This window comes from Theobroma cacao, chromosome 4 (genome assembly GCF_053813885.1).
Source record: "Theobroma cacao isolate CCN51 chromosome 4, ASM5381388v1, whole genome shotgun sequence".
NCBI lineage: Eukaryota > Viridiplantae > Streptophyta > Magnoliopsida > Malvales > Malvaceae > Theobroma > Theobroma cacao.
Genome location: NC_142642.1, coordinates 40,890,197 through 40,914,464, shown reverse-complemented (window position 1 = coordinate 40,914,464; position 24,268 = coordinate 40,890,197). Strand labels below are relative to the sequence as shown.

The 24,268-nt window shown below is 38.1% G+C and overlaps 3 protein-coding genes across 4 annotated transcripts; all 3 read left to right on the top strand.

Annotated features, from left to right (window-relative positions):
• The first annotated feature begins 655 nt into the window (after positions 1-655).
• Positions 656-8,411, top strand: LOC18603759 (squamosa promoter-binding-like protein 1). Of its 2 annotated transcripts, none has more exons than XM_018119439.2 (10): positions 656-1,845; positions 2,081-2,262; positions 3,725-4,368; positions 4,919-4,993; positions 5,082-5,189; positions 5,281-5,398; positions 5,572-5,713; positions 5,880-6,030; positions 6,685-7,323; positions 7,673-8,411. In XM_018119439.2, the coding sequence occupies exons 1-10, from the start codon at positions 1,262-1,264 to the stop codon at positions 8,126-8,128; spliced, it is 3,099 nt and encodes a 1,032-aa protein (XP_017974928.2). In that variant the 5' UTR covers positions 656-1,261; the 3' UTR covers positions 8,129-8,411. The 2 variants fall into 2 exon arrangements, with proteins under 2 accessions (XP_017974928.2, XP_007035971.3); XM_007035909.3 differs by having other exon boundaries at positions 1,505-1,845; positions 2,098-2,262.
• Positions 8,412-8,563: 152 nt separating this feature from the next.
• Positions 8,564-11,204, top strand: PPR2 (Tetratricopeptide repeat (TPR)-like superfamily protein). Its single transcript, XM_007035907.3, has 2 exons — positions 8,564-9,253; positions 9,555-11,204. Exons 1-2 carry the CDS (start codon positions 8,888-8,890, stop codon positions 10,662-10,664), a joined length of 1,476 nt encoding a protein of 491 aa, XP_007035969.3. The 5' UTR covers positions 8,564-8,887; the 3' UTR covers positions 10,665-11,204.
• Positions 11,205-13,521: 2,317 nt separating this feature from the next.
• On the top strand, positions 13,522-23,453 carry LOC18603757 (pleiotropic drug resistance protein 3-like). The gene is made up of 24 exons (XM_018119440.2): positions 13,522-13,939; positions 14,095-14,218; positions 14,602-14,684; positions 15,567-15,651; positions 16,165-16,324; positions 16,461-16,537; positions 17,144-17,197; positions 17,297-17,387; positions 17,517-17,818; positions 17,901-18,182; positions 18,286-18,599; positions 18,814-18,974; positions 19,077-19,180; positions 19,475-19,628; positions 19,721-19,840; positions 20,001-20,074; positions 20,163-20,495; positions 20,606-20,896; positions 21,035-21,118; positions 21,250-21,383; positions 21,523-21,750; positions 22,045-22,216; positions 22,493-22,747; positions 23,027-23,453. Exons 1-24 carry the CDS (start codon positions 13,545-13,547, stop codon positions 23,291-23,293), a joined length of 4,344 nt encoding a protein of 1,447 aa, XP_017974929.2. The 5' UTR covers positions 13,522-13,544; the 3' UTR covers positions 23,294-23,453.
• Positions 23,454-24,268: the final 815 nt, after the last annotated feature.

Here is a 24,268-nt window from a genome sequence, read left to right as displayed (position 1 = left end):
TTGCTTACTACTAGCAAAGAAGATATATACAAGAAAAACTGTAATGAAATTCTTTAAATTTTAGGGGTACAACAGGTGTAAAGCTATGTTGAAATGCCCGAATTGAAGGCTGCGGAAAATCAATTTCTATCAGGTTCGATGGAAAAGGTAGACAACTTTTGCTTAGTAGAAGGTCGAAAACCCGAATGCCGCCCCCTTCCACTGATCAAACAAGTAAACAGAGAGAATGAAAGAGAGGGTCCACTGATGGAATGGTCTCAATCACTTTGTCCAGATTCCTCCCCGATGCTACCTAATTCTAATTGCATTTGCATTTGCATTGGAATTGGATGTGTAGCCTTGAAAAATGCACCAGCAAAACACCATGATACTTTCCATTGCTTCCTTTTCATTACTTTTTCCACTCGGCTCCCTTTCTTTTACGATTACTCCTTACAGGCACAGCCAAGGGCAAGTAGGCCATCAGCCACGGCGGCTCAGCCTCTGGGGTGAAATATTGGCAGTCCCAAAGGTTAAATACGGGGTGTCCACATGTGTGAGGAGTACTATGTCACTAACATTTTATTACAGTGTTGAGTTAAAGAGCGAGAAAGACACGGGTGTGGGGCTTAGATTCCTCATAAAATAAATACTAGACTCTTTTAATAAACAAAAAGTGTTGTCTATCTCTCTTTCTCTCTCTGTCTTGCCACTGAAGCCGCATTTATATCACACAAAACTCTCTCCTAACCTCTTCCTAAATTTCCTCAGCTTATCTCCTTCGCTTCTGCTTCCAGCACAGCACGGCCTCTTTCTCCGTCTTCCATATTCTCTCCTCTTCACACTTGTCTCTCGGGGGCTCCACTTCATCTCTCAAAGTTCTCGGCAAGTTTCTCTCTTTTATTGTTCATATATTCGTTGTTTTTATGAGGCTGCTCGTTTATGAAGGTTGTTGACCGCTGGTGATCAACTCCAATTCAGCAACTTTCTTGTAATGAAATAAAGGGATGATTTTTTTATGGAGTTTGAGGTGATTACTGGGTTATTAGACGACTTTGGACATGTGGGCAGCCCTTATTTGGACTTATGGGTACTGTTTTTGGAATGTTCGCGGTTCAAGGGGGGTAAATAGGATAATGATTTCTGGGTTTAATCTCCTTGGACGTTTTAGCTGCTAATTTGTTAGCGGTTTAAAGTTTCATCCTTTTTTATACTGGATTCTTGTTTAATTGAGTTGGAATCTTTGCAATTTGCCTTTTTTGGGGGATTTTTGAGTTGATGAATGGATTCTAAATTTGGAGGCAAGCCTCATCATGTATATGGTCCAATGGTATCTGATTTGAAAGCAGTTGAAAAGAAGAGTGTAGAATGGGATTTGAATGACTGGAAATGGGACGGCGATCTTTTTACAGCTACTCCATTAAATTCCGTGCCATTAGATTGTAGGAGTCGGCAGTTGTTTCCTGTTGGGCCTGAAACTCCGGCAAATGCAGGTTCATCACATACTTCATCTTCTTGTTCAGAGCATAACAATCCAGGCAATGAGAAAGGAAAGAGGGAAGTGGAGAAAAGGAGGAGGGTTGTAGTTGCTGAGGATGAGGAGGTAAATGCTGATTCTGCTTCTCTTAATCTAAAGCTTGGAGGGCAAATTTATCCTATCATGGATGACGATGCAAAGTGTGGGAAGAAGACCAAGGTTACTGGGGCTGCTTCTAGCCGTGCAGTGTGTCAAGTGGAGGACTGTAGGGCTGATCTTAGCAATGCCAAGGATTATCATCGACGGCATAAAGTTTGTGATATGCATTCGAAGGCCGGTAAAGCACTGGTGGGTACTGTTATGCAGCGGTTCTGTCAACAGTGTAGCAGGTGGGTTATATTTTTGTACTATCTTTATTTCTGAAACATATAGTACCAAAAACCTGCATCTTAGAGCACTTATAATTTATGATCCTGATTCTGGCCATTAGATTGATTTCTTTCTGCGCATTTCACATAATTTCTTGTTACTTACCAGAGTTTAGATGCTTTTTCAATTGTAGTCTGCATTGCAGAAAATTCTTTTCTGTCCATTTAGATGCAACTTGCTTATACTCATGGGCAGGTTTCATGTTCTTCAAGAGTTTGATGAAGGGAAGCGGAGCTGTCGTAGACGTTTGGCTGGCCACAACAGACGTCGGAGGAAGACACATCCTGATAATGTAGCTACTGCAGGTTCGCTGAATGATGAAAGGAGTAGTAGTTATTTGTTGATAAGTCTTCTGAGGATTCTCTCTAATATGCATTGTAAGTATCTGCTCTAGCCCAAAATTAATTACCTTGCTGCTTAATTAGGAAAGTGATGTCAGTTGGTTGCATAGAAGACCTACCAAATGCTATGGATGAGATTAACACTCCTGGATTTTTTGCTTTATGCACATTGCCTTTTACATACCTTGTCTATAAGTCAATGAAATTAGTATTCAGTTTCCTTTGTGCGACCAAATATAGATGGATTGACAGTGTTCTTGTTGGTTAACATGCTCTGCATCCCAGACAAAATGTTAGAACTTTATGCTGAACGACATAACACTGGATTTTTGAAGCTTAAAGCTTTTATGACCATCCAAACTTCTATCTTAATTGGAGTTACAACATCGGTGCTGTTCCTGGGGTCTGGGGTCCTAAATTTTAGTGACTTACCAGAAAATAAGTTCCTGCAAGTCAGCTCCTTTAGCTAGATTATTGGATGGTAGTAGTTTGCAGAAAATAAAGATAAAGGAAAAGTAAACAAGTTGCTTATGGGTCTAAGAGAATTATTGTATTTTAATTACTTAAATTGTGAAATGAAATCTTAGATGTAGTGATGTTAAATTGGAAAACTTGGGACTGGATATAATTTTCAAATGGCAGAGTCTATGCCACATGATAATTCTGTAAAGCTGTTTCTGCAGTGTTCTCATCATGGCTGGTTATTCTTGGGGATACTTTGTGGCAGATTGCTGTTTAAAAACTTATTTTCAGGTACAGTTCATGATTTGAGGTGGGTGCTTGTGGTGTTGATGCCATCTAAAGGTCCAATTCCCATCACCACAGTGACAAAACTTGTGGGAGTTCTGGGTAGAAATTATTATAATCCTGGGTTAGAAAAAATTTTGAAAGTCTCCGTCTATGGTTAAGCTTTGGTAACTCTGTATTTATCAAGGAATTTGGTGCCATGAGCATTCACATTAAGTTTCAAAGAGATTGGTGATTTTGCAGATCCTAATGCTTCCCACTAAAAAATAGGAGGGTTAAAATTTACACTCGTAATGCAATTTGGGTTTGAAGATATCTCCATGTGCGTGTACTATCCTTCCCAATAGATCACATGGAAGTTGACTAGAAAGGTTTAATGACCAAAATAGATGGTTATGGTCTGATGTGGATGACAGATTTTCTGCTTTGTCCTCAACCAATCATCAAGTTGACTCATTGATCCCCTCAATTTTCGGTTCTTTAATAGTGCCACTGAGCAGTGGCTTCTCGGCAGATTCTTGCACTTTAGTTTTGACCTCATTAGTGTTACTGTTTTAAGAAACCTGGAGGATAGGCTACTTGTTTAGATGTTTAACTTGAACATGTAATCTTTGCTGAAAGTTCATACTTGTAAAATCATTTTGATATGCTTCCAGTTTATTCATGATATGTTTTCCTTACTTTCTCTCCCACTTCCTCCTTCATTCTCCTTCCTTGACTTGAAGATCTTTTGGCTTTTGCAAAATTGCAGCTAACAACTCTGATCAAACTAAGGATCAAGATCTGCTTTCTCATCTGTTGAGGAGCCTGGCCAGTCTAGGTGGTGCAATTGATGGAAGGAACGTATCTGGATTACTTCAAGGTTCTCAAGGTGTAGTGAATGCTGCAAGGGCTGTTGGGAATCTTGAAAAAGTGACTGATGTGGTTTCTAATGGTAGTGAACATGCTAGGCCTTCTGGTTCAGCCTCTAAAATAGATGACTCTGCTAATATCCCAGATTGGCAGGGATCTATGGGTCATTGTGGGACTCTACCTGCTTCCAATTTGGCACAGAGAAGAAGCGCTAACAATGATGTTCAGGATGGAAGTCTGTCTGGTTCTCCATTTAAAATGCCGATTCCATCAGGAGGCGGCCCTCCATTCGGAGCAAATGCACCAGAGGCTACTGTTGGGAGAATCAGAATGAATAACATAGACTTGAATAATGTTTATGATGATTCCCAAGACTATGTGGAGAATTTAGAAAGATCTCTGGTCCTTAAAAACCCTGTAAATGAGACTTTGCATAGCTCTGTCCGTGTGCCAGAATCACACAAGTCAAGTCCACCTCAATTGAGTGCGAACTCAGATTCTACTTCTAGCCAGTCACCGTCTACTTCCAGTGGAGAGGCTCAGGTTTATTATCATCAGTATTATTTATTTTTGTTGAACTCAACTTCCGTTACCTTTGAAAGTACCTTTTGACTATATTTTAGGGATAGAGAGACAACAGTTGCTCGCAGACTAATACCATCTATATTATGTTATTTCAATATGTTCAATTCAATATTGTTGGAGCATAACAATGCTGACCATTGACAGAAGGCTTTTAAGTTATATTTTCCATTTTCTGTATATCTGTCTATCTATGCTTGTTGTTCATAAAGATAGACACTTTTGTGCAAACAAGCAACACATATGCATGTGCCATGAAACTCTGTTTCACTTATTTTTCAGTTTTGAGGCAATTATTAGTATAAGTTATTCGGAAGGACTGTTGGACTGTCTCTTATTTATTTTCCAATGTTTTGTACATTTTGCTATGACTGAGAGAACGTAATGCAGTGAAATTAAGCAACTTGTAATGAAATGTTTTTTATTTGAGTCAAAGCTCAAGTATGTGAAGTTACTTTATAGACCTTGAAGGATTTTTTGACTTGATCATTATTTTCTTACCAATTTTCAGAGTCGCACTGATCAAATTGTTTTTAAGCTCTTTGGAAAGGACCCAAATGGTTTTCCTATTGCTCTGCGCAGACAGGTAATTTGAAGAATTGTATAGGTTCAAAATCTATTTCATAATTCTTCATGTAGTTGGTTTGATTCTGTGGATAACATTGACCTTTCAGATCCTCGACTGGCTATCCCACAGTCCTACGGACATTGAAAGCTACATAAGACCTGGCTGTGTAATATTAACAATATATCTTCGTTTAAGAGAGTCTGCATGGGAAGAGGTATGCTTTGTCACAGATGGCAAAATGGGAATCGCATTCTAATATTGAGGAAAAGCATTACTGATCCTCCTACTAACTGTCTTATATACAGCTATGCTTTGATCTGGGTTCCAGTTTGAGAAGGTTGGTTGATGTGTCCAACAACTCTTTTTGGAAAACAGGATGGTTGTATGCTAGGGTTCAGCACTCTATCGCGTTTATTTATAATGGTTCTGCTCTCTCACTCTGCTATTGTGTTTGTATATGTCTTATGTGTTTCTCTGTGAGCTTGAAAGATTTTTTAGTCACAGTTTCTCCTTTTCATTTCATTATTAACAAATTTAGTATCTTGTAGTGATGCTGCCAGTAGAAAAGCCTATGATTTATCCTATCTATGCTGCAGGTCGGGTAGTATTGGACACCCCTTTACCTCTTAAAAGCCATAAATGTTGCAGGATCTCAAGCATTAAACCAATTGCTGTGTCTGTAACAGAGAGAGCTCAATTTATAGTTAAAGGCTTTAACCTTAATCGGTCCAGCACAAGGTATTTCTTCATTCTCTTTGCATCCAGCTATACTTTCTTTTCATCCATTTCACTCTGTGAAATAGGATGTGAAGGAGCTTAGAGTTAACAAAAGCTAATATTCAAATAATTTATATGCTATTAGTTTAACTGGACAAGTACTAACTCCAGCAAGCCTCTGGTTCAGGTTACTGTGTGCGATAGAAGGAAAGTATCTGGTGCAGGAAACTTGTTATGACTTGATGCAGGTTATTGATCCTGTCAACGAACAGGATGAACTCCAGTCCCTTTGCTTCCTTTGCTCCATACCAGATGTTTCTGGCAGAGGATTTATTGAGGTGCTTCCATTGTTTGGTGTTTTCTGATCATGTTCTTTTGTCTTTTTCTTAATCAATGAGGTCCTCTATTGTCTTTTTCACTGTAAAATTTGGTTAGATATGGTAAATTACAAAAATGATAGATCTCGAGTACAAAACTGTGTAGCTTTTATAGTGCAGTTGTCGATGTGTTCTCTGTGGTTTGGGAGAGGGGGGATTGTAGATGAAAGAAAAGAAGGTAAATGAAAAAGAGGTGTTAGACCTGTTTATTTACAGCACTAATTCTTAATTTTCCATCCCATTCATGATCAAGAATAATGTTTTTCATTGCTGTCCTATACTATATAAGGTGGTTATCCTTAATTAGTCCTATAATTAAGATCTATGGAGCCTTAATGTCTCATTTTCAGTGAAATGTTGTTACTAAATAGGCATACCATCTTGTTGGCATACTATCATATGATTTTAAATTAGGCAATCAGGTCCGTGACTTGGAAAAGATCATTTAAATGACATCCATTAAGTGCTAGTTGAGACCAAATCTTGGATGATTAAAATAAAAGAAAGACACAAATGAACAGAGAATTGCCAAAATTTTGTTTGTTTCACGCATGGATGGAGTGTTCTTTCCCCTCCCACTCTAATACAAGGATTTTGGTCATGTGATTCTATCAGGTTGAAGACCATGGGCTTAGCAGCACCTTTTTTCCATTTATAGTTGCAGAGCAAGAAGTGTGTTCTGAGATCTGTACTCTGGAGGGTGTGATAGAGACAGCTGTACCTACTGTTGACATCAATAAAAATGCTGAGAAAATGGAATCCAAGAATCAAGCACTGGATTTTATACATGAAATGGGATGGCTTCTTCACAGAAATCACTTGCATTGGAGGCTGGGTCGCTTGAACCCCAATTCAAATCTCTTCCCTTTCAGAAGGTTCGAGTGGCTTATGGAATTCTCCATGGACCATGAGTGGTGTGCCGTAGTGAAGAAACTTCTGGGCATTCTCTTTGATGGAACAGTTGATTTGGGGGACCATAGTTCTATTGAGTATGCTTTGTTGGATATGTGTCTGCTCCACAGGGCTGTCCGAAGAAATTGCAGGCCCATGGTAGAATTACTATTAAGATATGTCCCAGATAAAGTATTGGATAAGCCAGGATCTGAGCAGAAGCCACTGGTGGATGTAAACTACAATGGATTCATCTTTAAACCAAATGTTGCCGGGCCTGCTGGGTTGACTCCTCTTCACGTGGCAGCTAGTAAGGAAGGCTCTGAGAATGTCTTAGATGCATTAACTGATGATCCTGGATTGGTATCTCTTCATGTCTCTCTGCATATTTTTAATATATAATGCTTTATGTTGTTATTGGAAAGCATGCTGTTGAGTTTAATTCATGATCCATGTGTGCCCCTCTGCATTCGCTTTCTAGCTCAGTGATTTATGATCTTACTTGATTTCTAGATGGCTCACTGAGCTTGAACTGCTGATCTATATCTTTGCAGTCCCTCTCTCTCTCTCAAACACTTTCATTGGATTTTCTAAACAAAATATTTTTTATTTTCTTGGGGTAAAGATTCAGCAATATCTGGTATGATATTATCTTAAGTCACTCCTTTTGGGCTCCTCTTCTGCTGCTGATCTGGGTGTGTGCCTTGTCCAGGTGGCAGTTGAAGCCTGGAAAAGTGCCCGAGACAGCACAGGTCTGACACCTAATGATTATGCATGCCTTCGGGGTCACTACTCCTACATCCACCTGGTTCAGAGAAAAATCAACAAAAGATCGGAATGTGGACATGTGGTGCTGGATATCTCCGGAACCCGGTTAGACTGCAATTCCAAGCAGAAACTATCAGATGGGACCAGAGTGGCAAAAGCAGCCAGTCTGGAGACGGAAAAGATTAAGATGAAAGCAAGGCACCAGCGTTGCAGGGCATGTGAACAGAAGCTGACTTATGGAAACAGCAGAACATCCCTGGTATACAGGCCAGCAATGCTCTCGATGGTGGCAATTGCTGCTGTCTGTGTGTGCGTGGCCCTGCTTTTCAAAAGCTCACCAGAAGTTCTTTATGTATTCCGACCATTCAGGTGGGAATTGCTGAAGTATGGGTCTAGCTAAGGTAGTTTCTAGCTACGGGCTGGAACAAGTTGGCAGTCTTTATCTTTTATTCCAGAAGCACCGCGGAACTGTAAGGATATAGATAAGTGGAAAATACACCATAAATGTATTTATGATAGTTCACTTCAATTATAGACGTATAGGAAAAGTTCCAACTATGTAGGTGTATTCTATTGATCAAGTAATCACCCCTGTTTTCTCCCAAATGGTGAATTTGTCGACACTCCCCCAGTCCCCCTACGGACTAGGATTTCTGAAATATTTAAGGAAGTTCATTGCTTCATTGCTTCGGCTTCTTTCTCGGGTGAAGTGTCTTCTGAGCTGCTATTTCATGGGGCAAGTTTTTCTTTCCTTTTTTCTAGAAAGAAGCAAATATGATGAAATCAAGTTTGGGCCGTTATTATCCCGTAATCCTCATATCTGTTAAAATGCTACAAACACGAAGGAAAGAATCAAAACGTTGAGAAAATGGGTAGTCCTATATTTTCTGTAAAAGAAAAGATAAATGAACAGTCCCATACTACCAAGCAGTTAAAAGAGGAAAAGATATTTTGGCGAACTCAACTCAACTCAACTCAACTGCGAAGATCGGCTTCACTGGCAACTAGTTGCATCCTTTTTCCAGGCTTAGCGGCAGGTTTCATCAATTCAAAGCTGATTCATGTTTTTTTCCCCTAATAATTAGATTCCGGTCCTCAGCTCTCTCTCCGTGTCTCAAAATATCAGTCATCCCCAGCCCCTGGTGATAAGTGATAAAGCATGGCACCATCAATGTCAATGCCCCTTTCCTTCTCTTCTTCTCTGCTTTCCTCTCCTCTCCCACGCCCACGTCCAGAATCCGACTCCAAGAACAAGAGCAAGCCCAATCCTCCGATTTTTCCATGTGCAGTCGCTGCTGTTCCGTCTTCTGTTTCTGACAAGAAGAGGCAGAGGCACTGGAAGGAAGGAGAATACCCTGGCCTATCAGTATCACACACTTTTACGCCTGGGTCTTCCAAGAAAACCCCCCTCAAGAATCTCAAGAAGAAACTCGACCGCAAGAACAACGCCAAAGCCTGGGTCTGCACCGTCACGGAAACCTTGTCCGACTGCATCCTCAAGAAGCAGTGGCTTCAAGCTCTCCAGGTCACTCTCTGCTTCTCTTCTTCTTCTTCTTCATTTCCTACCTCTGGGTGTTCAAATTCTAACATAACAATGTCTTACAACTTTTCGAATTGATTCTTTTTAGTTTACAGATGCTAAATTTTTGGTCTTGCTTACCCATGCTGGTAGAAAAGTCAAGCCCCTTACTAACATTTGAAAAGTTTAGACTTTTGGGGATAAAAACAGTTCCCTTTTGGCTGTAGTAGGATTCTTTTTTCTGAAATTAAACAAGTGAGTATGATTGCTTTCTTCTTGTGTGACCGTGGCCAATTTGAATATTCAGGTGTTTGAGATGCTAAGAGATCAACCCTTTTACCAACCAAAAGAAGGCACCTATATGAAACTACTTGTTCTTCTTGGAAAATCCGGACAACCCCACCGTGCCCGTCAGCTTTTTCACGATATGGTTCAAGAAGGATGTGAACCTACTCCCGAGCTTTTCACAGCATTACTCGCAGCTTATTGTCGAAACAATCTCATTGACGATGCCTTTGCAACTCTTAACCAAATGAAAACCCTCCCTTGTTGCCAGCCTGATGTTTTTACGTACAGTACCTTAATTAAGGCTTGTGTTGATGCCTCGCGGTTTGACTTAGTTGAATCACTGTATGGGGAAATGGAGGAGCGGTTGATAACTCCAAATACAGTTACCCAGAACATAGTGTTAAGTGGATATGGCAAGGCGGGGAAATTTGAGCAGATGGAGAAAGTGCTATCTGGCATGTTGGAGAGCTCTGCAAGCAAACCTGATGTATGGACAATGAACATCATCCTCAGTGTGTTTGGTAACAAAGGTCAGATTGATATGATGGAGAGATGGTATGAGAAATTCCGTAATTTTGGAATTGAGCCAGAAACACGCACTTTCAATATCTTGATTGGTGCTTATGGGAAGAAAAGAATGTATGATAAAATGTCATCTGTGATGGAATACATGCGTAAGCTTCAATTTCCGTGGACAACCTCTACTTACAACAATGTCATTGAGGCATTTGCTGATGTGGGGGACGCAAAACACATGGAATACACATTTGATCAAATGCGGGCTGAAGGGATGAAAGCAGACACCAAGACCTTTTGCTGCCTTATCAATGGATATGCCAATGCTGGTCTCTTTCATAAAGTTATTAGCAGCGTACAGTTGGCAGCCAAGCTTGAGATACCTGAAAATACCTCATTTTATAATGCTGTTATATCTGCATGTGCAAAGGCAGAGGATTTAATGGAGATGGAGAGAGTTTTTAAACGGATGAAAGATAAGCAATGCCAACCAAATTCAATGACCTTCTCCATCATGGTGGAGGCATATAGAAAGGAAGGTATGAATGACAAGATCTATGATTTGGAGCAACTAAAACAGGAGTTTCTTAATAATGGTTCTCTACCTGAGTAGTCCACTGTAAGGAAACCAATAACAGTGCAACTGCTTCTGCTGTATTTCTCCCATGACTAAATCGGAGAAGCATGACTTTTTCTTTAACGTGACAGTGGTCTTCCTGAATTGAGTCACTAATTGATCAGCTTCTGCATTGGCCTTGTACAATGGGTGGCTGATTACTGCTTCTCCTCTTAGATCTTTTGTGACGGAAACCTTTTGGGGTTCATCGATGTTTTGATGGAAGCCGTGTGGGCATCTGTATTTTTATGTACAAAGTTGTCATAATTAGAGGTAACCGTTGGCCATCTACACCGTGGGGGTAGTTCAGTTCCTTGCAAATGCCAGGGTTGACTTTTGCTAAACCGCAAAGATGTAATGTTCCTTGTTTTTGTTGACTGCCATGTGGTGTGGAAAGAATCTGGTCTTTTAAAGATAGCACATTAGATTCGACACAATTCTCTTTACGGGTTTGAGTCAGCTATTGTATTCCTTCTCCAGTTTGCCAGTTTGTCCGAATATCTTCTGAATAGTACCATATTCTTTGAATTGCCAGAATAGATGTCTTGTAACTATTGTTAAAATACTATCTAATGATCATGTCTCTGGGACGGACTTGAGGCTGCCTTTGGCCTTTGGTATTCTTTTGTTCTCTCTCAATACCATTCTTACTACTTCCGGAACAGCATATTACCTTACCCTCTACATAATTAATTTGTCCTTGAACATTAGAGGAGATGATACTTGGTGGCTCATCCATTTCAAGTGGTAACTTGTAAAAGAAGAGAAGGGCATCTATGGTGTAGGGTTTCTCTTTGGATTACATAATATTTTGAACTGGATGCAGCTAGCGTGATAGGACTCGTACCTTATTTTAAAATAAAACTTTTGGGTTTTTTTAAGCAAAAAAATAAAAATGCAATTGAGTTGGGAGGGTGCCACACGGCAACCCTCCCTCTACCCAGCTTTCACCTATTGTTATTGTTAATATGACTAGAGTGGTGGGTGAACGTGGGTGTTGAAGTTTTCATTAAAAATAATTTTAAATTTAATAATAATAAATAATTTTAAATTTAAAAAAATTATAATAATAGTAATAATAATAAAATTGAAAATAATTATTTTAAAAAATATATTTTTAAAATATTTTCTCATGTCTTACTAAGCAAAATTTTTTATTTAAATAACTTTTTGAAAACATTTGATTTTTAATATCTTAATATATGTTAATGTTGAAATAATCATATTTTGTTAATTAAATGACTCTGATAACGAAATAAAATTTATATTGGAAAAATATAATATATTAAAAGTAATTATTGATAAGCGACATAATTTATATAATAAAATTATTAAAATAAAATGAATATTTTTTGAAAGTCAAAATAAAACGAATATTAATTACACTTATTAAAATTTTTTTAATTTTGATGATGAAATTTTTTTAAAAATTATCTTCAATTTTAATTACCATTTTTTATCTTATGCTTTTATAATTATTTAGAATGAATCAACTTTGTGAAAGCAATTTTAAGATCTTCCAATCATTTTGGTAAGTCATTATTCATTTTATTCAATTAATTGTTATTTTTATTATTTATTCAAATATTTTTATATTCTGTAATTTTCTTTAAATATTAATAGATAATATGATACATCTATCAAGATTCTATCATTTTCAAAAAATTATTTTCATTGAATGAATTTTTTGACATAACTGTTCCGAAAATGATGATGTTTTCTTCTTTTTTTTTTTAATTGACAATTGAAAGCTTCCATTTAATATAACTAGAGAAAGAGAAAGGTACCCACCTCAACGCGGTGGAGTGCAACTTTTTGTTACGCACATTTCAGAAGCCATGCCAAAGATTTCAAACCGTTGCGTCATTTGACGGTCTAAAACTTCTAGGTTCAAAAGGTGGCTTCACTGACTCATGGGCAAAAGAGATTTGAGTTTGATGGTTCATGGCTCTGGATATTTCTTTTGCAAAGTTTGACTCACATGGGCTGAGAGATTGAAAACGTGGCCATTGTCCTAGCTCACATAGAATGAGAAAGCCCCTTGGGTCTTCTTTTTACTTATGCAATGGACTTAGCAAGCAAAACCAGAGATTTCAAACCCTTTTGTTAAAGCCTGGGCATGACTGACCGAGGTACTAGCTTGAAAATGTGCGTTGAGTGACTCATGGGTAAAAGAGATTTCAATTTGATTCATGGACAACCGTGGTTTGACTAACTCTTCTGCGAAGATTCGTTGGGAGATTAAAAAACGTGAACAGTGATTTAACTGACACGTAGTTAATTAAATAAGGAAGCCTATGTAATAGACGTTTCAACTCAAAGAAGGTGATACATCACACAAGGGGGCGGACAAATGTTGACAAATGTTGTGTTGATGACATATATAGGCTGCACTGCACTGCACTTGCACTCCAATCCAATCCAATGCTTCAGAAGCTGAAAGTAAGGGAATAAATTTTTGCTTGGTCTAAACCGAATGATCCACGCTCTAAATATTATAAGCTGCCTTTGTTCAAAGTTTTGTTTCTTGTTTTCACAATATTAATTTAACCATTTTTGGCTTTGTTTCTTCTAACGTCAACCAATATGTAAGCAATATGTTCATGCCTGAATAGAAGCGGTGCTCAACTTCATCAGACTAGTCATGTGTGCCCGCAGCACTTTCAATGGCCAGTTTCTTGCTGTGAGCCTGTCCATGACAACAACACGAGAGGCATGACGCATTGCATTACCTCATCCACTTCCAGTTTAATTATGTCTTTGAAAACGTAACGGATTTAATCATTCCAAGGAATATCTGTATTTATACACTCGAATAGGCACTCCTCCTTCCTGGCTCCTAACTAACTTTCTAACACTTTGGAATCTTATCAAGCAATGGCTCAACTGGTGGGTCATGACGACATAGAATCTATGCGGATTGAGTTATCAGAAATTGGAAAGAGCATCAGGTCCTCATTCAGAAGCCATGTCTCAAGTTTCCGCAGTGTGATTTCGGCGCATCATAGTGGAGGTGATGATGTTGATGATGGACATGATTTGCAATGGGCTGCAGTTCAGAGATTGCCAACGTTTGAACGGATTACTACTGCTTTGTTTGACGATAAGGAAGAAAACGGAACGTCAGGCAATGGAAATTTCAAAGAAAAAAGGGTTGTTAATGTCACCAAACTTGGAGCTGATGAGCGGCACATGTTCGTAGAGAAGCTCATCAAACAAATTGAAAATGATAACCTGCGTCTGTTGCAGAAACTTAGGGACAGAATTGACAAGTAAATCATTATCCCTCTCTTTTGTCCTTGTTCTCTCTCTGGCACACATTCACTTCCGTTCTAAATGCTTAGCTATATAACTAAGACTTTAGCGGTAATGGCAACTATGAATATGTTATTGTGATCTATAAGTTACAACTTAATATGTCTTTCAGGGTAGGGGTCAAGTTACCGACTGTGGAAGTAAGATATAAGAATCTCAATGTCGAAGCAGCATGCCAATTAGTTCATGGCAAGCCTCTTCCCACTCTCTGGAACGCCACTAAAGGCATGCTTTCAGTGAGTACCTGTGCTCATTATTTGGGTTTACTTTTCAGAGCTTCAAAGCTTTTGCCCTTCATTATAAGTGCTAATTATACGGTATAAATCCTGATATGGCTTAAGCTTTCCCATAAGGCAGTCTTGACTATTCCACTTCTATCTGTTGAACCTTTTGAATTGTTGAATACTAATTTTCTCAATATCCATTGCCGGGTCCATCAGTGGATAATTTTTATATTCGTCTAGTAATTGAGTCCTTTAGCTGCTATGCTCTCCCATAATCAAACGCCATGGGAAGTTGATTAGCCTTTGATCACCAGGAACTCACTTCAGAAATTTGAAATCAGTTTCCTTTTCCTATTTTTAAGTTGGCTAAGTTTCATTTTTCCTGCTTGTCACAGGGTTTAACCAATCTGTCAGGTTTAAGACAAGAAGCCAAGATAAGCATCCTCAAAGATGTCAGCGGTATCATTAAACCAGGAAGGTACACCCCTGGAGTATTCAGAAATTGTTAAGGTTTTTCGTTAATCCTATATAGCTAGAAAGGCACCCATGAACTCTGTCTGATGCACTGAGATATTTTTTTTTGCTCAGTCAAGATAAGAATTTTATTAATCATCCCATAAGGGAAAACCTGAAATAGTCCAGGGAGAACAAAAGAGCAAGCCAGAATTTGTCTGCTTGGGCAGGATATAAGACACCTTGACATCATGTACAAAAAACTTACCGGCAGTACAAGACTTGAGTCTAAAACCGATAGCATAAACTCAAGAGCAGCAGATCTAAACTTGCAGTTCAGACAACCTATGACAATTAAAATAAAAAACCATGTGCACAAGCACAATTCCTCCAAGACAGAATTTATAGCGCAGCAAGGAAAATTCAATCACACTTGCTTCCGTCTTCTGAGTCTGAACGGAAAATAAACTCACGATAGGGTAAAAGATATAGTGTGTGGTTGTCTTACAGTCTTAGCCAGCTTTGACGCTTGCTAATGGAACGAATTGACATTTTCACGGAATAGAGTGACCTTGATTGAGCCTGAAGCTGCACTATATACACATAGACATCTGATGCCTAAAGCATATGTCAGTTTTTGGGTTTCTAATTATCATATTCTAGCTTTTCTTATCTCTTGTACACTTAAAGTAGTGAAATCATTTATAGTTGTCAGAAATAAGAAATAAAGGAAAAGAATTTTTTTACTAGTAACTAGTCAAATGAGAGAGGAATAAAGGACGAAGAAAAAGGGAACCTGTAATTTTCCAACCAATCGTTCCAACTTACATTTTTCTGTTACTATATGTTTCTCTTTGAATAGCTTTTTCTGTCTAAATTGACTAAATCTAATTCATTTTCCCTGCAGAATGACTTTATTGCTTGGCCCTCCAGGATGTGGTAAAAGCACATTACTGCTGGCGCTTTCCGGGAAACTAAGCCAATCTCTTAAGGTCTGCTGATGCTAATGTCTTCTTGGAAATATTTTAAAGTGTTACTTGCGACATGAGCTTGATGCTGTTACAAATGGAAATAAAAGAGTTTATGGTAAAAAATGAGAAAAAAAAAAAAAAGAAGTTTTCTACAGTATAATTCACCATATTTAGGCAAAAGTAGAGTTTAAGAATGTTCTAAAACTTGGTTCAGCCATTCCAGTTTTACTTGACATTTTGAAGTTTATGTAAGCTGGATTTAGCAGTTCTGCATTGTTTTGCCTACTCTGAGAACATTGAAAAAGTTAATATGAATTTGGTTGGTTAAGACTCAGTTAACTTCATAAAGCTCTATGCTGCATTTTGCCTTAAGCTCTTCTGTATGTGTGTTAAAAAAAAAAGCTGCATATTTTATCGAGCTATAGGATTGAATGACCACCTGGTACTCTAAGCCATTAGTGTTTAGTGGGATCTTGATCACCAAGACAATAATGGGCTTTCTTACAAATTTTTTCGCTCTTTACTTCTTAAAAGGTTGCGGGGGAAGTAAATTACAATGGCTACCGACTGGAAGAATTTGTTCCTCAGAAAACGTCCGCTTATATAAGCCAATATGATCTGCATACCCCAGAGATGACAGTAAGGGAAATAATAGATTTTTCTGCACGTTTTCAGGGAATAGGAAGCCGAGCTGGTAAGAGCTCCTTGACGATATTACCAAGCGATTTTCTTGTACATATTTTAATCTTGTCAGGTTCTCAACTGGATACCGTTTCAGTGGTTTATTTACATATATGTATATATATTATTTTCTTTTATCTGTATGAAAGAAATCATGAAAGAAGTCAGCCGGAGAGAGAAGCAGGCTGGGGTAGTCCCTGATCCCGACATAGATGCTTACATGAAGGTAAACATTTAGCTTGTCCATTTTCTTTCCAAGGTCACAACGTTTCTTGTTAGTGAAGGCAATGTTCCATAATTTACTCAATTATACGTACGGTCACTGTGTTGCGCCTTATAGTTTGTTGAGAAAGAAATGTTTTCAGGGTACAGTTGAGCAAGGCCAAAGTGAGAAATGAGGCGGGGGGCTGGGGCTCTTTGTTTCACATAAGGGAATCTGATAAAATATGGATTTTTGCCTTTAAATTAGAACACTAGAATTTGCTTCTCATTCTTGCTGGGCATAATGCTATGTATGCTTTAGAGGATTTTAATCCTAGATAAGAAGTGGATACTTTGTTGCATATGCGTATTTCTTGGCATGATTCACTTAACATGAATTTCCTGTGTCACTAAATGAATTAAAGTAAGGTTCAATCTGCATTTAACCAATTAGCTTTATCAAAGGTCAGAGTCTCTGTTACGTTTTTACTCATCAAAGGAGAAAATTATTGTTCCAATTCAATTTTGATAATAATTTCTCACATTTTTCTGAACGCATTATATACTCATGCTTCTTAGAATGTTCTGTATTCTATTGGTCTAACCTTTAGTATTTAAATCTGTTTCACAGGCAATATCAGTTGAAGGACAAGAAAGTACTCTCCAAACAGATTATATTTTGAAGGTAATTCACCATTTCTCTTTTATAGAGCTGAATATTATGTAATTTCATTTTGACACTTGGCTGTGCAAGGATTTGTTTTAAAACAATTTATATTTTCAGATTCTTGGACTTGACATCTGTGCAGACACAATGGTTGGAGATGCCATAAGAAGAGGTATCTCAGGTGGTCAAAATAAAAGACTGACAACAGGTAGTGGACGTTTGAGGGTAGACTTACTAGTTTAAGGCATTTGGTCATTTCTTTGGCAGGAATACTGTTTTGTACGCTGTTGTGGAATTAGCTGCCCAGGGATTGAGTAAGTTATTTTTCTAAACGCAGGCGAGATGATTGTGGGGCCAACAAAAGCTCTGTTCATGGATGAAATATCAAATGGTCTTGACAGTTCAACCACTTTCCAGATCGTGTCCTGCCTTCAGCATCTGGTGCATATTACTGATGCTACTGCATTGATATCACTTCTTCAGCCTGCACCAGAGACCTTTGATCTCTTTGATGATGTTATTCTGATGGCAGAAGGGAAAATTGTGTATCATGGCCCTCGCAGTTATATTTGCAAATTCTTTGAGGACTGTGGATTTAAGTGTCCGGAAAGAAAGGGCATTGCTGACTTCCTTCAGGAGGTATACTTACCAGGTTCATCATTGTCTTATTTCCATCTTTTCATTCATTTCTTAGATGGTTGCCTTTTTGTATCTGGTTCAGGTAATCTCAAGAAAAGATCAAGCGCAGTATTGGTACTACGAAGAGCAACCTTACAGTTATGTTTCTGTTGACCAGTTCATAAAAAGATTCAAAGAGTGTCATATTGGCCTGAATTTAGATGAGGCGCTCTCCAAGCCATTTTACAAATCTGAAAGCCACAGAAATGCCCTATCCTTTAAATCATACTCTCTGAGTAAATGGGAGCTGTTTAGAGCTTGTTCATTGAGGGAGTTTCTTCTAATGAAGAGAAATTCTTTTACTTATGTGTTTAAATCTGTCCAGGTAATTTACATTTTGTTTGCTTCATACTTTCATCATTTATGACCAGCATACATGGTTATCTTTATATCTGAAAGCAATATTTTTGGGTCATTTCTCTCTGCAGCTTGTCATAATTGCTTCAATAACAATGACAGTTTTCCTGCGCACCCGAATGGCTGTTGATGTCATCCATTCAAGTTATTTTATGGGTTCTTTATTTTATGCACTTGTGATACTTCTTGTTGATGGGTTTCCAGAGTTGAGCATGACTGTTTCAAGAATTGCAGTTTTCTATAAGCAGAGAGAGTTATGCTTCTACCCTGCCTGGGCTTATGCGATTCCTGCAGCAGTCCTAAAAGTTCCGCTTTCACTTTTGGAGTCCTTTGTTTGGACGTCTATGACTTATTACGTCATTGGCTACAGCCCTGAGGTTGGAAGGTCAGTTGCATATGGAAACCTTTGTTGTTCTGGAATAGCTAAATCGTATGCTGGTAACGTCGGACAATAATATGGAAGTTGGACTTAAACGAAATTCATGGCTGATGAGTTTAACTATTTAACTCTCAGGATTAAGTTACACAGTTTTACACCACGAGTGGATTTAACTTCTGTGTTGACTCCAATTTATTGTATGTTCTATTATCATTATTAGGTTCTTCCGTCAATTCCTTCTATTTTTTGGTGTGCACCTAGCCTCAATATCCATGTTTCGTTGTATTGCCTCGCTCTTCCAAACTATAGTTGCTTCCACAACAGCCGGTGCGCTAGCCATTATGATTATTTTACTGTTCGGTGGCTTCATTCTCCCCAGACGTAAGATTTCTGCGAGCTATTTTCTAACTAAAGTAAATGACATTTGTTCACATAAGAGCTAAGCTTTTCTGCTAACTCCCGCCTTCCTTTTATTGGTTGCAGCATCTATGCCGACTTGGCTAGGATGGGGATTTTGGCTTTCTCCTTTGACGTATGGTGAGATAGGCCTGACTGTGAATGAATTTCTTGCTCCCCGGTGGGAAAAGGTAATTGGCTGCTCCAACAATCTCAGTAGTAAGGGTGTGGTAGTTGGTTTAGTCAGCCTGTTTAGGCTGTTTAATGTTATTTCTTTCTTTTTTTCTTTAGTTCCTACAAAAGATTCTTGGGATGTAGTAATGCTAACAAGTGTTTGAAAATATTTTCCTCCCTATATGATTTAGATTTTTCTTTTCGGTCAAATTACATTTTCATGTTTAGTGACATGATGATCGCATCCTGTAAGCCTTCAACAGTTATTCATTTGTTTGTGGATATCATTTTCTTTTCAATTGTATTTACAGGTGATGTCTGGAAATACAAGCATAGGGCAACAAACTCTAGAAAGTCGAGGATTGAGCTTCGGTAGCTACTTTTACTGGATATCAGTTGCAGCTTTGTTTGGGTTCATACTACTTTTCAACGTTGTTTTTACCTTTGCTTTGACTTTCTTGAAGCGTAAGTTTATCTTCTGCTGAGCAGTATAGGTTCTTTAATAAGTAAAATTCTTTTTGGCATATGTGCTAAGCCATACATTTATATGCATTCAGCTCCAGGAAAGTCTCGGGCTATTATTTCGTTTGAAAGGTACTCTCAACTACACAGAAAAATCGATGACAATGATAGTAAATCCACTGTTGATCCTGGAAATGTTGCAGTATCTAAAACTGGTGAGCATGATAAACAGAAGTCTTATTGTCCACATGACCACATAGGATACGTAGATTATGTATATTTGTCCTCTCTTTCATGGTAATGTATATCTTATGTGTGGATGTATTACATATGTCTTCCCGCTTTTCTTACTGGTGTTATTTGTAAATTTCACAGGACAAATGGTTTTACCTTTTGAGCCGTTAACTGTAACATTTCAAGATGTGCAATACTACGTAGACACCCCTTTGGTAGCTCTTCTGCTGCTGGTTTACATTTATCTTTCATGTAGTTGTCAGTTGTTATTCTGCAGTTGATGATGCCCTTATTTTGTTTCAGGAAATGAGAGAACGAGGTTTTAAGCATAAAAGGCTACAGCTTCTCTCGGACATTACGGGTGCATTCAGGCCTGGTGTTTTGACAGCATTGATGGGTGTCAGTGGAGCAGGGAAAACAACTCTTATGGATGTTCTTTCTGGAAGAAAAACTGGTGGTATTATTGAAGGAGAGATTAGAATTGGTGGGTACCTGAAGGTTCAAGATACATTTGCAAGGGTATCAGGTTACTGTGAGCAAAATGATATACACTCTCCTCAAATCACTGTGGAAGAATCGCTAGTGTATTCTGCTTGGCTGCGCCTCCCATCTCAGATTGATTCAAAAACTAAGGCTGTATGATACCTTTTTCAGACCATGACTGTACATTCTTTTTTTAAAATCCGATGCTGGATTTGATTATTGATATTGATTTCTACAAAAAATTTTCTATTGATTATCCTCAGGAATTTGTTAATAAGGTCATTGAAACTATAGAGCTTGATGGGATTAGAGATTCTTTAGTAGGCATACCCGGAGTCAATGGGCTATCAACTGAGCAGCGGAAAAGGCTGACCATAGCTGTGGAGCTTGTCGCCAATCCATCTATCATATTTATGGATGAGCCTACTTCAGGTTTGGATGCAAGAGCGGCTGCAGTTGTTATGAGAGCAGCGAAAAATGTTGTTGAAACTGGAAGAACAGTTGTTTGCACCATCCACCAACCAAGCATTGACATCTTTGAGGAATTTGATGAGGTAAGAGTACTTTGTATACCTCTTCTTTTTCAAAATAATGGGATTAACTTGTCTTCGGACCTCTTTTCCATGAGAAGGCTCCTGGTTCTGACTCAGTAATTGAAAAAGGAAAATCATTATGCATTCCTCTCCTTGCAGTTGATTTTGATGAAAACTGGGGGACGGATTATCTACTCTGGGCCGCTGGGTCATAACTCCAGTAAGGTTATTGAATACTTTCAGGTCAGTCAACTTTAGGAATTATAATAGCTCAAACGTTTTCCCATTATTGTCTGAGATGCAACACTTGTAGTCTCTGAGAAACATAATTTGGGTCCTGAAGCTGATTAGTCTTTCTCCCATTATTGCTATAGAATATCCCTGGAGTGCCCAAGATCATAGATAACTATAATCCAGCAACATGGATGTTGGAAGTTACTTCTAAATCAGCAGAAGCTGGAATGGGCATAGATTTTGCTCAAATTTATGAGGGCTCCACCTTGTATAAGTAAGTAAAGATACTAGAGAAAATATAAATTAGAAAGTAATTATTAGGAAAATGTATAGAGCTTGTAAATAATATTCATTTGCCATGGAAGTATAAAATGTTGGCCTTGCATGTGACTCCTTTGGTCTTGCCACTGTAGGGAAAATAAGGAGTTGGTTAAGCAGTTGAGCTCATCGACTCCAGGTTCAAAAGATTTACATTTTCCTACTCGCTTCCCTCAGAATGGTTGGGAACAGTTCAAAGCATGCCTGTGGAAACAGTGTTTGTCTTATTGGCGAAGTCCTTCATACAATTTGACACGCATCATTTTCATTTCTGCCTCGTCTCTGCTGTTTGGCGTGCTATTCTGGCAGCGAGGAAAAAAAATGTCAGTGACCACAAATTTTGAAACTCCACTTATTTATTTTACATTTGTCACCTTTGTTTCTCTAAATAATTCTTTAATATTCAAGCTGCCTGCTTCTCTCTTTATCTTCCCTGGCTCATGGCAAGCAGTACGCATTTTCGCATGTAAACCATTTTCTTCTCTCTATCTAGATACAATCATTTCTAGTATGATAGGGAAACCTTTGCATTGGATATCTCTAAATGCTCAAGGCTATAGTTGTGAGTATATGCTATTGGAAAGGACTGATTTCATGTTCTGTTTCTTGTTTTGTAGAAATAACCAACAAGACCTGTTCAATGTAGTTGGTTCCATGTATGCAGTCATAATTTTCTTTGGCATAAACAATTGTTCAACAGTTCTACCATATATTGCAACAGAGCGCACAGTTTTTTACCGGGAAAAATTTGCAGGAATGTACTCTTCATGGGCCTATTCATTTGCACAGGTTTAAACTTCTCATAAAAACTTGGTATTTAATTTTGTCTGAATTTAAAGCATTTCAAGACAGAAGCAGCTGATGAAATTGGTTTAGACTTTAAAAGTACCTGTTTACTACCGTAGTTCAATTATTTTCAAGGTTCTTTCGATCATGGAAAACCTTTTTCTTTAGTTTTTGGACTTGGAAGTTTTATGCCCTCAAATAGTAACCAATGTATAATTAAGGGGTTTTTGTACTGGCTCTTCTTGATTCCTCCTGATAAATTGGTTTTTGATTTTGTAGGTGCTTGTTGAGATTCCATTCTTGTTTATCCTAGCAGTTATTTATGTGATCATCACATATCCAATGATTGGCTACTATTTGTCAGCCTATAAAATATTCTGGTCATTCTATAGTATGTTTTGTTCACTACTATACTTCAACTACCTGGGGATGCTGCTAGTGTCACTGACTCCAAATGTTCAAGTGGCTTCCATTTTGTCATCATCTGCCTACACAATGTTGAATTTGTTTTCTGGATTCATAATACCAAGACCAGTAAGCTTCTAAATTATCAAGTCCTTATCCGAGTGATTTCGTATAATGTACAAAATTTTTAGTAGTTCATGATGGTTTCTGCATAGTGGAGATCATGTCAAACCTTGATATTCTCATGCGTGAAACTGATAGAATAGGTAAAAGATGGTGAGCACGTCTTATTGAAGGACCATTTTAGGTGTTTGTAGTTCAAACTTCTGAACATGGCATGTTATGCCCAAGTATGTTTTAAGTATGGAAAAATAGCAACTCAGTTACATCTCTGTACCTTTCTTGCAGCAAATACCAAAGTGGTGGCTCTGGTTGTATTATTTATGTCCCACGTCTTGGGCACTGAATGGCATGCTCACTTCACAGTATGGAGATATTGACAAAGAAATGTTGGCTTTTGGAGAAACTAAGACGGTCGCTGCTTTCTTAGAAGATTACTTTGGTTTTCACCGTGAATTTTTAGGCATAGTAGCTGTTGTTCTTTTGGTCTTCCCTGTTCTGTTTGCTACCCTTTTTGCTTATGTTATAGGAAGAGTGAACTTCCAAAGGAGGTAGGTGTTTTATTGCTGGTATCTGTATATCGGGAGTTCCATTAATATCAATTATTTTTATTTATTTCTATGTTTATGTATTCATCAAGCTTCTCCCTATATGTGAAGACAATCCTGATGGCTTCTTTATTTAAAGGAGTAAATGGAATTAAATTTTCCTTGTACATTTTTATTATCATTTGAAAATTTTGTTGACTCAGAACCTTATCAGCTAGTACATACTGTCCGGAAAAGTGGGAACATCCTTCCACAAGAAAAAAACCCGAAAGCCGCTATATCATGCTGTATCCTACCGTTTAGCCTCTTCCGTTAAAGCACCGAAACCATTTAACATTCTTTTCTTCGCCCTAAAGCTGTAAGCCTTTAACCAGAACAAGGGAGCTTGTTTGCAGTTCCAGTATGGAATGTGTTCCGCACATGGACCTCGCTCCAAAGATCACCATGGAATCAGGTAAACACATGGTGGTCTTTGAAGGGAATTTTTAATAGGAAAGTCCAAGCCAATGGAGCTACACTGAAATCTTGTGTTGAATTAAGGCTTGCATTAAAGACCTCCTCTAAGCCAAGTCAACAAAATTGCGTCCATGCCTTACTGTTTTGTAATATGACGGATTACTTGCTGTCATGCCTTATGTCAGATTTGCACCTAATTTATGCTGAACTGATGTTTAGCCTCTGATAGTGTATTGCAGTGTACAACTTAGGTTTTAAGTCTTGTATGAAATATAAATTCCTCAGTTAATCCATATCAGGCTTGGAAAAGCCTTTTGTTCTTCCAGCAATGTATTTTCTGTTTTTGCTGCACTTTCTCGTTTATTCTCTATTGGTTCCTAGATATGCTGTGTTAAGCTTCATTTTATACACAAAACATCATCTTCCACGTCTCCAAAACCAAGTCTTCTTGTACAGTGAGCTTACATAAGATGGTCATTGCCACTTTCATTGACAATGGTCGATAAATTTCGTGTATGTCAAGCTG

Coding starts and splice junctions, on each gene's coding strand:
- LOC18603759 (XM_018119439.2), top strand. CDS start 1,262: ATGGATTCTAAATTTGGAGGCAAGCCTCATCATGTATATGGTCCAATG. Junction 4,369..4,918: donor CTTCCAGTGGAGAGGCTCAG/GTTTATTATCAT, acceptor ACCAATTTTCAG/AGTCGCACTGATCAAATTGT. Junction 5,190..5,280: donor GAGAGTCTGCATGGGAAGAG/GTATGCTTTGTC, acceptor TCTTATATACAG/CTATGCTTTGATCTGGGTTC.
- LOC18603757 (XM_018119440.2), top strand. CDS start 13,545: ATGGCTCAACTGGTGGGTCATGACGACATAGAATCTATGCGGATTGAG. Junction 20,496..20,605: donor TTGATTCAAAAACTAAGGCT/GTATGATACCTT, acceptor GATTATCCTCAG/GAATTTGTTAATAAGGTCAT. Junction 21,384..21,522: donor GAGGGCTCCACCTTGTATAA/GTAAGTAAAGAT, acceptor TTGCCACTGTAG/GGAAAATAAGGAGTTGGTTA.
- PPR2 (XM_007035907.3), top strand. CDS start 8,888: ATGGCACCATCAATGTCAATGCCCCTTTCCTTCTCTTCTTCTCTGCTT. Junction 9,254..9,554: donor AGTGGCTTCAAGCTCTCCAG/GTCACTCTCTGC, acceptor TTGAATATTCAG/GTGTTTGAGATGCTAAGAGA.